The 15852-nt window shown below is 39.8% G+C and overlaps 1 protein-coding gene across 3 annotated transcripts in view; it reads left to right on the top strand.

The window, feature by feature from the left end:
* Positions 1–12662, top strand: part of LOC132145729 (meprin A subunit beta-like) — a 16577-nt gene extending 3915 nt beyond the window's left edge. For 2 of the 3 annotated variants that reach the window (XM_059556950.1, XM_059556951.1), the window contains exons 5-14: positions 1379–1457; positions 1540–1657; positions 5400–5578; positions 5731–5949; positions 8913–9068; positions 9184–9408; positions 9475–9912; positions 10050–10226; positions 10327–10400; positions 12573–12662. In XM_059556950.1, coding sequence (XP_059412933.1) covers positions 1379–1457; positions 1540–1657; positions 5400–5578; positions 5731–5949; positions 8913–9068; positions 9184–9408; positions 9475–9912; positions 10050–10226; positions 10327–10400; positions 12573–12635 — 1728 coding nt within the window. In that variant the 3' untranslated portion in view covers positions 12636–12662. The remainder of the gene's footprint in view (positions 1–1378; positions 1458–1539; positions 1658–5399; positions 5579–5730; positions 5950–8912; positions 9069–9183; positions 9409–9474; positions 9913–10049; positions 10227–10326; positions 10401–12572) is intronic. The other variant, XM_059556953.1, reaches the window with a different exon arrangement.
* Positions 12663–15852: the final 3190 nt, after the last annotated feature.

The following is a 15852-nucleotide window of genomic DNA, read 5'->3' as shown; positions in this document are numbered from 1 at the left end:
CCAGTTTTCCAGTCTCTCTAGTAGTATGTTATGATCGACAGTGTCAAACGCAGCACTGAGATCTAGCAATACCAGCACCGATATTTTGCCGGAGTCACAATTTAAGTGAATATCATTTATTATCTTAATGAGTGCTGTCTCTGTGCTGTGATGCAGTCAGAAACCAGATCGAAAATTGTCCAGGTATGCTTTTGAGTTTAAGTGTTTGTTCAGCTGATTAAAAATGACCTTTTCTTTAATTTTGCTTATGAAAGAAAGATTAGAAATTGGTCTATAATTGCTCAAAATGGTGTTATCAAGATTGCTCTTTTTACAGAAGGGGCTTAACAACTACCAATAGTTTGGAAATGTCCCAGAAAGAAGTGAGGCGTTCACCACTTCTAAGACATCTGCTTCTAAACAATTAAGCACTTTTTTGAAAACTTAATCTTTGCGTTACATTACTTTTCCATTACTTTTTAAATCTGGGCAGAGCTTGCTTGTTTGGTTTTAATATAAAAAATTCTTTTTTTTTTGCAAATGTAAAAGCCCTTTCACACCAAAATCCTCAAGCTGAAGGAATTGTAAATTCACGTCTGTACAGTAGAATTCAGAAGTTCAACACTATTCAGCAATAAAAAAAGAACAAATGTCAGTTTATATAGAATAATTTTTGCTTATTAGTATGGTTGAATTGGATCATCAAAGGTCAGCAGCAAAGGCACTGGTTAATAAAATGGGATTAAATACATAAAGGATATTTGTATTATTTGGAGAGGAAAGCTTTCAATCAATAAATGGACGTATTGAATTTATTGAAAAATAAGTAAATTAAAAAGTATGCATTACTTTACTAGTTACTTGAAAAAAGTAATCTGATTACGTAACTTGCGTAACTTGTACTGCATTATTCCCAACACAGGTGGCATAGCGGATGGGCACGCACTGTGTAGGGGCCCGCAATAATCTATCGTATATAATCTGTGTCAACGATAGCCAGAGATATTGTCAAAAGCATAAAAAATGGCCAATATTAAGAGGATTTAGCGTTTCCAGTTAATGTAGTCCTGTTACATTCTTCTTATTATTAGGTTACTTTTATTATTAAATTAAATATTATTATTAAATTGCATGCAATAATTGCCCCGCATGTAACGATGTGAGGATAATTAAAATTTAGGCTATTAGCTTGCTCCTTACTGTGCCGAGCAAGTTTCTGAAAGGGCTATAGCCAAATCAAGCCCCGCCCTAGCGCCAACACTGGTGAGTGTGTGTGTGCGTGTGTGTGTGTGTGCGTGTGTGTGTGTGCGTGCGTGTGTGTGTGTGTGTGTGCGTGTGTGTGTGTGTGTGTGCGGTGTGGGTGAGATAAACAGGTAACTTAAAATGATCTGCTTTAAAGTCTAGGCCAGGAAGTTCAATTGAAGGGAATCAGTCCTGGTGGGATACTCCTGTGCCCTATGAGCTGAGTGGAAATCTCAGTAAGATTTCATATTTCTCATCTTTTAAATTTTGAATGTAACTTTCATATTCTTTTCCACTCAGTTGTGTTTGTTGTTATAGGTATGAACTATAAAGGTGTCATTCTGAGAGCCTTCGAGCAGTTCAGACTGAAATCATGTGTTGACTTTAAGCCCAGAGAAGCAGAAGAGTTTTACATCTCTGCGGAGAGTCATAAAGGGTACTGTATGGTTCAAATTAGTAATTAGCAATATCAGTAATATATTATAGACTGTTTTGACATGCAGGGCCACATTAAGACTGCACTGGGCCCCGGAGCTATGACCAACTGCCCGGCCATTCAATTACACTGATATATAAAGCTGTAAATAGGATTTTTATCCCATATCAAAATTCTTGATGCACTGAAATTTCATGATTTTTGTTACCAATTTCAATATTACACAAAATAATACTAGTCTAAGCAAAAATAAACTTACTAAAGATCACTAAACAGTCACACATTAGGCCACAACAGAACAAAGAACATAAAAAAATCAGCCTACTTGGAAAAACTTGAAGCACTGATTGATAAATATTTTATTATAACAGACTGAATATTCTTCACTGTATAAATTCAAAATACATTCATTCTTATTTATTTTACAGAAGTGATTCAGTCAAGGACAGTAATTGATTTTCTTTCTGATGTTTGATTTACATTATTTACACAAATGGAAACAGCAGCTGTATTAGGCTGTTTTAGAGGATTATAATTATGTTGATGTTCTAAACCTGTATGATATTATTTATCTTTAACTATTAACATTCATTTAAGAAACAAATAACTGTTTACAAGGATAATTGCAAAGACGGGCATTTTGACACATAACTGTGTATTTGAACGTTTAAGCACAAGGAGCGAAAAGGTTGTGGGTTCAATTCCCAGAGTACATACATACTGGTTAAAGAATGTAAAGCCTGAATACACTATAAGTTGCTTTGGATAAAAGCATCTGCTAAATTCATCAATGTAAATGCAAGCATTTACCAGAATGAATTCTGCCCTACTGCTTAATATCCATGACCAGTTTAAACCATTTGTTTTAAAATGCGTTTAAATGATAAGCTTAGCCTACATCATGATGTGCTTCAATCAACGATTGATATATTTCTACCAGATTATCGCCTAAACCTTAAATTAATATAGTTTAAAACCCCTTCAACTCTGCGGACCCGGTACCGGGTCCAAAAATAGCATGCAAAATGTTCCTGTGTCATTTGCAAAGCCTTCCTTATATGGTATCAGCCCATTTATGAGTTCATTTGAAAGCTTAGAGTCTTTTCTTTACAAAGAATACCATAAATAGGGGTTTTATGATTCATAAAGTAGTAAAATTAAGCTAAGAAATATACCCCCCCCCCCCACACAAATTTCCGTCTAACGATTGCGAATAATTTTTCATAAGAATGTGTATTTAAAATATTTTTCACAAAACAGTCAAGTCATATATCACATGAAAGCTCTCATTCTCAGGAATTTGACGATGTAGATAATTTTATTGTGTGACAATCAAATCAACAGAATCAACAGAATCGCGATGTAAATTTCTCACCTCAGTGCAAATTATTATTTATCCATCTTAGCACCGCTTCAGTCAGCCGCAAACAGCCACAAATACCTATATACTCGTGGATTATCAAATGTATAATAATCATACTACAAGTTATGGATGACCACCGTCGCCGTGGAGAGGACAGGACGCACATCTGGTGAGGCTATACGCGTGTTAGTTACTTTTATTTCTTCGAATCTTTTGAAGCCTGGAAGCTCCGCTAACAATATGGTAAACTGTTTATTGACAGAAAAGTACAGTACATGATGCATCTCAGTGAAAGTACAGTAAATACACATGGATTATTACAGTACTGTGTGGACGAACATATATTCGTTTGTTGACGTTCCGAAGGTCGTGTAGCAGCGTCTGGCTCGCGGATTAGCGCTGATAATGCGTCAAAACAAACTGGAAGATGAGAGAGACAGGTGATGGAGACAGTTCAGAAGTCCTTATCATTAGACCAATACAGAATGGACATAAATGAAATGATATGAAGCTGGAGATTGTGGATTCTATTTTAGATTGTGATAGACCAGATATATTTAATAATTTAAAGCAGTTTGCTAGTTTGCAGTTTGACTTATCCTCTTTCAAAGACTATTCAGAAAACACACACAAAAAAAAGCACATTGTATTGAGGTGGTTCATCATATGTGAAACAACATAAATAATACTACTATAATAATACTATTGTGACAAACAGCAGCTTTTTATGTAACTTCTGAGTGTTTTCTGTAAAATAATATACAGATATTGCATGTTTCCCCTCTGCATGTATGTATAGGAACATTTCATATTTGTGTAGGCGGAAATTGTATACAAAAAGGGTATTATTCCTTCCTTCAGTTGGAATGGAATAACTTTTGCATAGACTATGATAGAAACAAATTTCCTTTTTCCTCTATTAGCTGACATGTGCTGGAAACACATAAAATAGGTCTGAATCTGCTAGGCCCTGCATTGCCTGAGCTATACTATTTCAAACTTCAGTTTATAAAAATAAAATAAAAAAGAGCCTTGTTTTTTTCCCTATTTATTATAACACAGACAGCATATATAATCATTTTTATCAATTTCAACAGTGTTTTATGTAATTTCAAAGGGTTTCCTTTAAAATGCAAACTTCTGTATTTACACCTGTGCATGTAGGAATGGGAAGCTTTTTAATTTAGGTAGGAAAATGGCAGACAGAAATCCCCAAAATAGCATTTGAGCTTAACTGGTTCACAAAAACATTATACATCCAGTTAATAATCAAACTAACCTAAAATCTCTGTGGACGATGGCGCTGTGTTTTATCTGTTCCATGAGCCCACTTCACTTGCTGTTCCAGCAACTTCCACTTCATCAACAGCTTTAATAAAATAACCTGATAGCTGTGGATTTTACTGACAAAGTCAAGTTTTTTATGTTGTTTGTATTTGAAGTTTTTCATTGTTTGAGCCTCTCTCAGAACTGCTAACATTTTTACTTATTGAATACTCTTCTTTGCGCGACCATTTCCAGATTTCTCCAGAACGAAGTGAAGAGAGGTGAATGCAGACAATACTGGGCAGCGATCACCTGATAAATACGTGCACATATTGTTCAAAAGTCAAATATAGAATAAATGCACTTTACTTGTGTAATGATAGAACCTTCATATTCATCCGGAAGAAGGAGGCGGGAACCGGCGGACAATCAAATAACATTTTAATAATACAAAATAAACACAAAACAGCGCACCAGCCCCTCACGGACGACTGGTGCGCTCAAATAAAAAACAAAACACAACTAAAAGCCCAGGCCTGGTCCTCTCTCGTCCTTCACTGTCGTCTCTCCAGTTTTATATCCTTCCATCTCCTCCGTGGGCCTCGAGACCGGCGGGTCGAACAGGTGTAGTTCATCTCCAATCACTCCACCGGCCTCGCTCCCACGTCCCTCGGCCCCGCCCCACTCGTCACAACTGGTAAACCAAATTCAGACTTTACATTTCAGTCTCAAATGTTAATGCACTGATTTTACGTAAAAGCTCAACTAAATAACAGCGCTAATAAGTGGGGGGCATGATGGATTGCGAGATCGGCGCTCCAGTCAATTACAGGCCCCCTCCTTGCTCGTGCCCGGGGTTACAGACCCAGCTAGCCTAATGGTTAATATGGCCCTGCTGATATGGTATATGCTATAGTGTATATCTAGAGTAAAATATTTTAGTTTATTAATTATAAGTCAAAAGTTCAGACATTTTCCTCGTAAAGTCTTGTGTCAAATAAGGTCTTTAAAAACATATTATACATTGTAAATAAATTGCACAGTTTTAAAATAAATTTCTTATATAATCTGACTAGTAGTGTTAAATTTATCCAGCTATGAGTTATTCCTCAGGTGTTGGTCATATATTGGACGCTCGTTTCCTGGAGGACAGACTCTTTCCATCGGAAAGGACTGTGGAAGAAAAGGCATTGTTGAGCACCAGTTTCTCCATGCTCTGGGATTGAACCATGAACATTTGAGATATGACAGAGATGATTACGTGACAATCAAATATGAAAACATCAGGAAAGGTTGACACATAATTTTATTATAAATTTTTGGTGCTGTTTTTAAGGAATCACTGTAAAATAGTGATTCAATTAATTTGCTTTCTATACAGACAGAAAATAAGCCTTGCCTTATGAAGAATCACCTTAATAACTGTGATATTCTTTATTTTTAGGATATGAGAGTAATTTCAATAGACACAATGAGAACGTGTCCACTACCCAAGAAACCCCATATGATTATTACTCTGTGATGCATTTTGATAAAAATGCCTTCAGCAATGGTAACGGACCCACAATTATAACCAAAAGTCCTGAGATCCAAGGCGTGATCGGACAACTTATGGAAATGAGCGAGTATGATGCGATGGAGCTCAACAAACTCTACAAATGCAGTGAGTATTTGACAGTTTTTATTTGTGGCCTTTAAGTCATTGCAGCTGGATCAATATTTGACCACCAAGGACCACTGTTACGGAATACCACCACAGGAGGCTGAGGATAACAGAAACACAGTTTATTTAGGCACAAGCAGAGGAGCGGGAAGTTCTGGGTAAAGTGAAGGTGTTGGAGGCAGTGGATAATGGATCGGTTGATGAGGGGTAGAGACCGGACGTTGACTGAGTGCGTGTGTGGGGTATTTGTAGTGCTGCGGTGATTGCTGGTGGATGAGGATCAGGTGGGAGTGATTAGTATTCAGGTGAGGGAGTGCGCTGTGATTGGAAGGAGTTGGAACCTGGCGTGTCTGTAACAGTACCCCCCTCCCCACGGCCCGCTCCTGAGGGCCGAGGACCCCAACGACGTGGTGGACGTCCTCTTCCTCTAGGAGATGGTCTGTTGGGATGACTGGAGTGGAAGGTGTCTAGTAGGTTCGGATCCAGGATGTTGTTGCGTGGGACCCATGAGCGTTCCTCTGGACCATATCCTTCCCAGTCCACTAGGTACTCAAGTTGTCCACCACGCCGCCGGGAGTCCAGGATGTCTCGAACTACATAGGCAGCACCGTCTTCAAGGAGGAGTGGAGAGGGGGCTTCAGCTTCGCCAGGTTCTGTGGAGGGAGAAACAGTGGGATGGTAAGGCTTAAGGAGGGACACATGGAAAGTGGGGTGAATCCGGAACTCTGGTGGTAGTTGAAGTTTGAAAGTGACCCGATTGATCTGCTCTAGGATGGTGAATGGGCCAATGAATCTGGGACTCAGCTTGCGGCAGGGTAGGCACAGGATGGATGTCCCTGCTGGACAGCCAGACCTTCTGACCAGGTAGGTATTCAGGGGCCTCAGATCGGCGAAGGTCGGCTGTCATCCTGCGACCTACATAGGGCCCATTGGAGTTGGTGGTGAGCCGCGTCCCAGACCCTATCGCTCTCTCGGAACCAGTAGTCAGTGGAGGGGACGTCCGAGGGTTCTCCTGACCATGGAAAGAGCGGTGGCTGGTAGCCGAGCACGCACTGGAATGGAGGGAGTCCGGTGGTAGGTTGTCGCAGGGAGTTCTGTGCGTACTTGGACCACCCTAGGAACTGGTTTTCCAATAGTTCTGGTGGCCATAGCAGAAGGTACGGAGGAAGCGTCCGATCTCCTTAACCTTCCTCTCTGTCTGCCTGTTGGATTGGGGGTGGTATCCAGAGGACAGACTGATGGCCACACCTAGGAGTGAGTGAAATGCTTTCCATACCCGGGAGATGAACTGGGGACCTCTATCTGAGACGATGTTTTCTGGAATGCCGAAGTACCTGAAGACATGGTTAAACAGTAACTCGGCCATTTCCATGGCCGTGGGCAGACCCTTTCAGAGGGAGAAGACGACATGATTTAGAAAATCTGTCCACAATGACTAGAATGCAGGTATTATTGTCGGAAGGAGGAAGATCAGTGATAAAATCCACCCCTAGGTGTGACCACAGGCGATAAGGGACGGGCAGAGGATGGAGCTTGCCTGATGGTAGATGGCGTGGACTCTTGGAGATGGCGCAGTCTGTACATTCGTTCATGTACCTTCTGATGTCAGGAGCTATCGTAAAGGCCCTATCGTAAAGGGAGTTGAAGGCTTCCGTGGCTGCTGGAGTCCATGATAGCGATTTGGGTTTGTTCCGGAGGAGGCTAGTGAGAGGGTTGGTGATGGTACCGTAATTTTGGATGAAACGTCTGTAGAAATTGGCAAAGCTGAGGAATCGTTAGAGTTCTTTGATGGTGGTGGGAATGGGCCAATTTCTTACAGGATTTACCTTTCCCTCATCCGGATGCCACTGCTGTTGATGTTGTATCCAAGGAACCGGTGGAAGGAGCATTTCTCGGCCTTGAGATAGAGCTGAAAGCCGATGTTCCGCTAGGCTCCGGGAGTAAATAAGGATATCTATATAGACGAGGACGAACTTATGGAGGAACTCCCAGAGCACCTCATGGATAAAGTCCTGGAAGATGGAGGGGGCATTAACAAGTCCATTTGCCATCATACAGTACTCATAGTGGCCAGTAGGGGTGATGAAGGCAGTTTTCCACTCGTCCCCCTCACGCATCCGGATGAGGTTGTTTGCGCTGCGGAGGTCCAACTTGGTGAAAACAGTGGCAACACGCAGATGTTCCAGGGCAGCTGAGATGAGGGGAAGTGGATAGCGGAACTTTTATATTGTTCAGGGCCTGATAATCGATACAGGACCGCAAGCCTCCGTCCTTCTTCTCCACAAAGAAGAAACTGTAAGCAGCAGGGGAGGTAGATGGATGAATGTAACCCTGAGCCAGATGGAGATGGATTGGTTTTCCACCGGGCTCTCTATGGAGTTGGTACATACTGCAAGAGGTGCCGGGGAAGGTTTGGCTGCGACAGGACAACCAGTGATGCAGCCCTGGAAACAGGAGTCGCCCCACTTCAGGACTTCGCCCGTCTTCCACGAGATGACAGGGTTAAGCTGCTCCAACCATGGGCGCCCTAGGATGACGTCAGCGGTAGATTCCTCCAGAACCAGCAGGTGGATCCCCTCTTGATGGAGTAGTCCGGTTTGAGTTGATGGCAGAGGGCGCCTGAGATGAAGTTGCCGGCTGTCCCAAAATCGAGGAGGGCGGAAACTGGAAGAGAGATGTCAGCGGCAGTAAGTGTCACAACAGTGGTGAGTGGTTTCATTTGATACTTCAAAGGGAGAATGGCGCTCACCATGGGACTAGGAGGACGGACGGGGCATACAGAGATGATATGCCCCGGGGATGCATAGTAGGGACACAGATTCTGGGCCAGCCATCTTTGTCTTTCAGCCGCAGTGAGTCGATAAGAAGGAGGTGGAACCTGGCGTGTCTGTAACAATCACTGTGATGAATGTAAATGGTAATGGATTGATTTAGTCTCAGTGATTGTTTGTTTGTCATCACAGATTCCTCCGTGTCTTTCCTCGATCACTGTAGTTTTGATGATGAATCTCTGTGTCAAATGAGCATCAGTTCTTCTGTTGATGATGGCTGGCGGAGAGTGAGGTCAGTGAGTGGCATCAATGTGACCGACCACACATACTTGGGCAAAGAACAGAACGGTGAGACCTGTCACAGAAAGTGTGAAAAAAAGAGACTTCACTTACATTAACTCACTGTCATCCACAGCTGCAGTCACTGTTCCACACTAAGCTAACACTGTTCTGATGCCTGCAGGGACATCTTTCTTCATGCACTTCAGCACTGAGGACAGAAACGAGGGCGACGCAGCCAGATTGGAGAGCAAGACAGTGACCCCTACAAGAGACTGCAAAGTTCAGTGCCTGCAGTTCTACTACTATCACAGCGGTCATGAGTCTGACCAGCTCAACATCTGGATCCGAGGGCAGCAGAATCAAGCAGACTGCAGAGGAGCTCTCAGACTCATGGATCATATCACAGGTCCGTCTCTTCCTGCACAACATATAGTCCTGTATTTCAGTGTCACTGACCTTCAGTTTCTTGCAGAAACCCCTGGTAATTACTGGAAGCTGCATCATGTGCCAATGAATGCAAATACATCTTTCCAAGTTGTGTTTGAAGCACGTAAAGGAGCTGGAAGCTCCAGTGGGGGCTTCTCACTAGACGATATCAATATTTCAGAGACTGAGTGTCCCTTCATATGGCAGATTAGAGACTTTGAGAAGAAACTAAACAGTGGGTTGAGCATTTGGAGTCCACTGTATTACTCCAATGATGGATACCGCTTTGCGGCTCAGTTATCTTTGTTCAGGAATCCAATTTCAATAAATGTTTATCTGGTATCTGGTGCATATGATGAGCAACTGCAGTGGCCTTGTCCATGGAGACAAATCACCGTCCAGATCCTGGACCAGAATCCACACATCCAGAAGCGCATGTCCTTTGAGCAGAGCATCACCACTGACCCTGATTTGACTTATGATGGTTAGATCTTTGAAGCAATCTGATAATTTTTCTGTCATTATTCATATGTTTCTATGCAACATTTGACTTAGATGAGAATCAATGTTATTATCTATAGCTTTTATGGTTCTTTAAAAAGCCATGTTTTATTCTAACAGATGGTGGTTATCACTGGGAAAAACCTCAATACACTAGATTTGGATTTCAAATCAACATCAGTGGTGAGTTTGTATTTTTGGCTGGACCTGCTCATGTTGTGCTCTTAACAAAAGAAGATCTCACTAGAAGAGAGTTTATCAAGGGTGGAGACCTCATATTGCTCTTCACCATGCAAGGTAGGATTTGTGAAGGAACCTCGGAGAACAAGTTTAACTGCTGTGTTAACGGAGCATGATTAGATTGTGATTACTGAGAACATGTTGTTCATCAATCCAGATATCTCAGCACTGCTTCAGAATGCCTCTCTACCCTGCTCTAAAGTAACTGTGAAGAACTTCAACGTTTCTAAGGTGAGTCTCCTTCTAACTTCTTTTATTCTTTACCCTCCTATTCTTTGAATTTTTACATAATGAAAGCCACAATCACTTTAGCCTTCAACATTATCAGTGATGAAAGGAATTATTCTCAAAGCCTTTAATGCAGACAAAGAAACACAGTATGTTAATATACAGACAGTAGAATGAAACTAAATAGAAAAACGTCTTCTGTGCAGATGAGCCTTTCTCAAAAATCAACTAAACCTGACATGTCATGACTTTTTCTTCATCCAACCAACGAAAACAAAACTACAGGCTTTTATATATTAATATTGTTTAGGCCTACAGAATTATGTGGTTATAGATGTTACGTTTGTGATTTTTATGTAAACTCAAGAAACATTCAGAAACAGGTGCCATTTTATAGACTTCTTTTGTCAGTAACACTTTAGAATACTGTTTCTTACTTACTACATAACTAATAAGGAATTATTGAAGAACTAACAGGTGATTATTCATTAACACTTAACTCACTACTGTTAACTACTAAGGAAGATGTGTTAATTAATCAGTATGTAATATAATTTTATGATTATGTTAAGTAACAGTTAGCTAATCAATAACTAATGTATTCTGTCATACCTCCTTAAGAACTACTATTAATTATCTATTAGTTAGGGTTCAAGAAAAATAACTATGAAGTAACTACTAATGAACAGTTTTACACAATTACATTGAATTGTGTCCCTTTCATATAAATGTTATTAGCAATAGTAGTAGTAGTATGAAAATGCAATATTAATAAATGCAATACATTTTATAGAGGTTTTGCCTGTGTAGTGAATTGTTTTGTGAGTGTGTTTTGTAAGAAATCAGCTTCCACTAGGAACCCCACCATGACTCCAGTACCTTGCGATAACTTACCTTAGTTTTTATATTTTATATACAGTACTGTATGTGTGCCTCCTCAGCATATACCACATTACCATTAATTCAATTTCTGTATGTAAGGCAAAGCCTGAGGAAAAGTGAAAATACAGGTATCCAATTTGTGATTAATAAAGAATTATAAGATAATTCTGCGGGACTTATTTTGAACCTAAAACATTAGGCCTATTCTAAAGTGAAAATATTGGGAACCCATTAATAATTAATAAAGAATTATCAGATAATTCTTGAAGAATTACTTAGAATCTGAAACAGTATTCTAAAGTGAAAACATAGGGAACCCATTAGTAATTAATAAAGATTTATCAGATAATTTTGCAGGACTTACTTAGAACCTGAAACAGAATTCTAAAGTGAAACTATTAGTAAATAATAGTAAACTACATCATTTTGACTAAAATCTGTTTATTTCAGATGAGAACATTTCTTAATACAGCATATTTTATTCCATTTTAACATGTATACTGCCCACATTTGAACTAATTTAACAAACCTTTCATAATCAAAAGTTAAACATTTAGAAGCAAACAAAATCCATATTTCATTTCCATTATAGGCTAATAAGTGGGCTGTAACAAAGTTGCTACTGTAGTAGTACTTTGTACTTGTCCTTTTACTCAAGTAATTTTGAAAATGAATAGACCTACTTATAATTTTACTGGCGTAATATTTTATTGGGGTATCTGTACTTTTACTCAAGTACTTGAATTGTCGGACATAGCCTGATTATTAAAGTGATTATTTGTGTATAACTGTTCATTAGTAGTTACTTCATAGTTATTTTTCTTGAACCTTAACTAGTAGATAATTAATAGTAGTTCTTCAGGAGGTATCACAGAATATATTAGTTATTGATTAGCTAACTGTTACTTAACACAATCATAAAATTATATTACATACTGATTAGTTAACACATCTTTCTTAGTAGTTAACAGTAGTGAGTGTTAATGAATAATCACCTGTTAGTTCTTCAGTAATTCCTTATCAGTTAAGTAGTAAGTAAGAAACAGTATTCTAAAGTGTTACCCTTTTGTCAATCTGTTAGTGAAAACAGCCGTTGCCAGCAAGACAGGATCTTAGCACTAAATGAAACTGAATGTACATTTAATTAGGCTGCATTTATTATAATTTATCATTCTAAACATTCATGACTAAACCTGCTTTAGAATGCTGTAAATCACTGGCCAGAGGCTTTTCAGAGAGGAATTGCTAAATTGTGCATCTGATTATAACAACAACATTTTGTTTGTTCCTTAGAGTTGCTCAAACGCCGATTTCGACAACTACAATTCCCACTACAGCTACAGCAGAGCACACTGAGGGCTAAGACTACAAAACCAGTTAAACTGTCTCTCTCACACTCTATGGGAGGTGTGAGATATTGGTTTTAAGGTCAATAATTAATAAACAATTCAATCAGATCATGAGATCACAATATGTGTGTGCTCGCATATATAATCTAATGGTTGTATTAAAGAATTTAAAATAAAATATGTAACAAGACTATTGATAAATTAGTGATAAAACATTAAATAAATAAAATTACGCTTACATTTTCCAGGAGAAAATCTTCGTTGTGCAAGCATCACATTTCATTTCAAAAAGCTCTCTTTCCCCCCTCTCTGTATCATTCATGCATGCATGGGCATTCAATCGCCCCCAAGTCTTATTCTCTTCTTTTATATTAAAATAAATAAATAAATTATGTGATCACACATGATATAAAACCAATCAAAACATTTACGCTAGTTTTTGTTATCACTAAAAATATAAAAAATGTTGTACATTTTACCAGGATTGGGAAAAAATGTATATTTTAACAGGCCAAATGGTGAAAGGTTATACCCCGACATGTCCGGACATGTCAAATGCTTTATGGAAGCTTTACACTGACATTTTCTGACTGAAATTGTTGCAAAGCAGTTTATACATTATATTTATAAATTTTAAGTTTCTTTATATTAATGAATTTTATACACTATCGTCCGCTAAAGCTACCCATCACAGTAAACGTTCTTATTTTCAGAAACATCATGTTATATAATTGCTAATTTAGAAAAGCAAACTGATGGTGACAAATATTTGGACTATTGCTACATTCCATAATGACATTCCATAGACAATGATTTTTTGCTATACAAACTGTACACCTATCCATCACACATTCTGCAAACAAACATTTTTAAGAAAATATTGTTTTTAAGTGATCTAAATTATAAGAGCTCAAGAAATTTCATAAAATAAATTTACCTTTGTTATGTCAGTGTTAAACTCGTGTCATTATACAAATTATTACTCTGATAAATCATATAAACAAGCACACACATATGTAAACATTACAGGCTAAAAGAGACAAATACCTATTTTAAAGAATATGATAGCATGTTACTAAAGCAAATCATTTGCAACATTTATGAAGTTTATTGAACTTATAAAACACATTTTAAATTAATATTGTAGTTTTTCACTAAGCATAAACGTTGTTTTCACAAAAACACAAACATGTACAATTATGTCAAAACATATCCAGTGCACCAGTGATTATACATATAGCAAACTTTATAAAATAAACATTTACTATAGGTTCATTTGTCAGTAAAAATGCTTTACATTATTAAGCCAAAGATGTTCATACCCTCGAGTAAAATGTTTTAGAAAATGTATATAAGTTGGAAATTGAGCTCTTCTCACTAGCAGAAGTGAATTGCCAATCTGAGGTGGTCATGCACACACACACACACACACACACACACACGTTTGTTTTTGTTTTCTGGGGACGTTCCATAGGTGTAATGATTTTCTACTGTACAAACACCTACCATCACACAAAAAAATTCTGCTTATGCTTACACTTTTAATGTAATATTGTTTGTAAGCAATCTTAATTATGAGGACTCAAAATTCTGAAATTTCATTATAAACCAAATTTACGTTATTATATCAGTAGCCATGTCATTATAAAAATTTGTGTCCTGATAAGTCATTATGAACAAGCATGCACATACATAAACATTTCGAGTTATAGAGAGGCTTATCTCTATTTTAAATAATAAAATATATTTGACATCATAGTAACATGTTACTGAAGCAAAATCATAAATGTAAACATATATCCCGCATTTATTTAAGCTTATTGATCTTATAAAACACAGTATTCTCTTGTTTTTAAAGAAGATAGTAGCAAATAAAACATCTCGGTTACGTATGATAACCCTCGTTCCCTGAAGGAGGGAACGGAGACGCCACGTCGATGACCGACGAATATGGGATATCGCTTCGATAGACCAATCTACTTCGAGTGTAAACTAAACGAGCCAATGCACATTGGCATGCAATTATTGCATCCAGCTGCCACTGATCACTGCGTGATTATAAGAGGGCAGCAGGTGCAATGCATACCAGTTTTTCGCTGAGGAGCCGAGCCGGGGACCCGGCAGCTCGGCGGCGGTACAGCAACCATGGCGACGGGACGTGGCGTCTCCGTTCCCTCCTTCAGGGAACGAGGGTTACCATACGTAACCGAGACGTTCCCTTTCAGTCGGTCACTCTCGACGCCACGTCGGTGACCGACGAATATGGGATCCCTATCAAAGCGCCATGGGTGCTGCCCCTTCCAGTGCCCTGTGAGAGCCACCTGCGCCCCTATTAGGTGTAGGCCGGGGCTCAGAACAAGTAGCTCCACTCACCGTTGTCAAAGCACTACCTCACTGGGTGAGATTGGATAACACTGGGAAAACGTACCCGGTCCGCTTGGAGCCGGGACGCTGCGGAAGCCCCATCCTTCCCGAAGGAGGTCTCGGATGCAAATACACATGTAGCATCTGTTTTGGAGTATACGGAGAAATTTGAGGTGATTAAAACCCTCTTGGGAAAGCAGAAGTCTGCCGGGGAAACACGGGCTCTAAGGCTATACCGTGGACTATACACATATGAGTACCGCTTAGGTCTCAATATGGAACCCACCCTTCCATGGTTCTCACGGATTCATCATGAAGGTCTGGCGCCGGATGTTCCGCCGCATCCAGCTGCTTAGGTTGATGGAGGATCTCAACAGGGTCTACAGTACGGACACTCTGGAGCGGTTTAAGCAAGCCGACACTAACCGAGGCCTCTCAGTGCACTACCCGTTTGAGGTGAGAACACAGGAGGATACCGGCTCTACACGAAGGCTATAGAACCTACCGAACGTGTTAGGGGTCGCCCAGCCCGCAGCTCTACAAATATCTGTCAGCGAGGCGCCACGAGCCAGCGCCCAGGAGGATGCAACACTTCTAGTTGAGTGAGCTCGCAACCTGAACGGGCAGGGCACATCCTGAGCCTGATAAGCCAGGGTTATGGCATCCACAATCCAGTGGGCCATCCTCTGCTTAGAGACGGCACTCCCCTTCTGCCGGCCTCCGTAACAGACAAAGAGCTGGTCTGAGGTCCTGAAGCTTTGTGTCCGGTCTACGTAGCACCTTAATGCTCGGAGGGGACAAAGCAAAGCCAGGGCTGGGTCTGCCTCCTCCAGGGGCAGCGCTTGCAGGTTCACCACTTG

Source organism: Carassius carassius, chromosome 8 (genome assembly GCF_963082965.1).
Source record: "Carassius carassius chromosome 8, fCarCar2.1, whole genome shotgun sequence".
Taxonomy (NCBI): domain Eukaryota; kingdom Metazoa; phylum Chordata; class Actinopteri; order Cypriniformes; family Cyprinidae; genus Carassius; species Carassius carassius.
The sequence above is the reverse complement of the archived record's forward strand: the minus strand, read 5'-3'. Positions and strand labels throughout refer to the sequence as shown.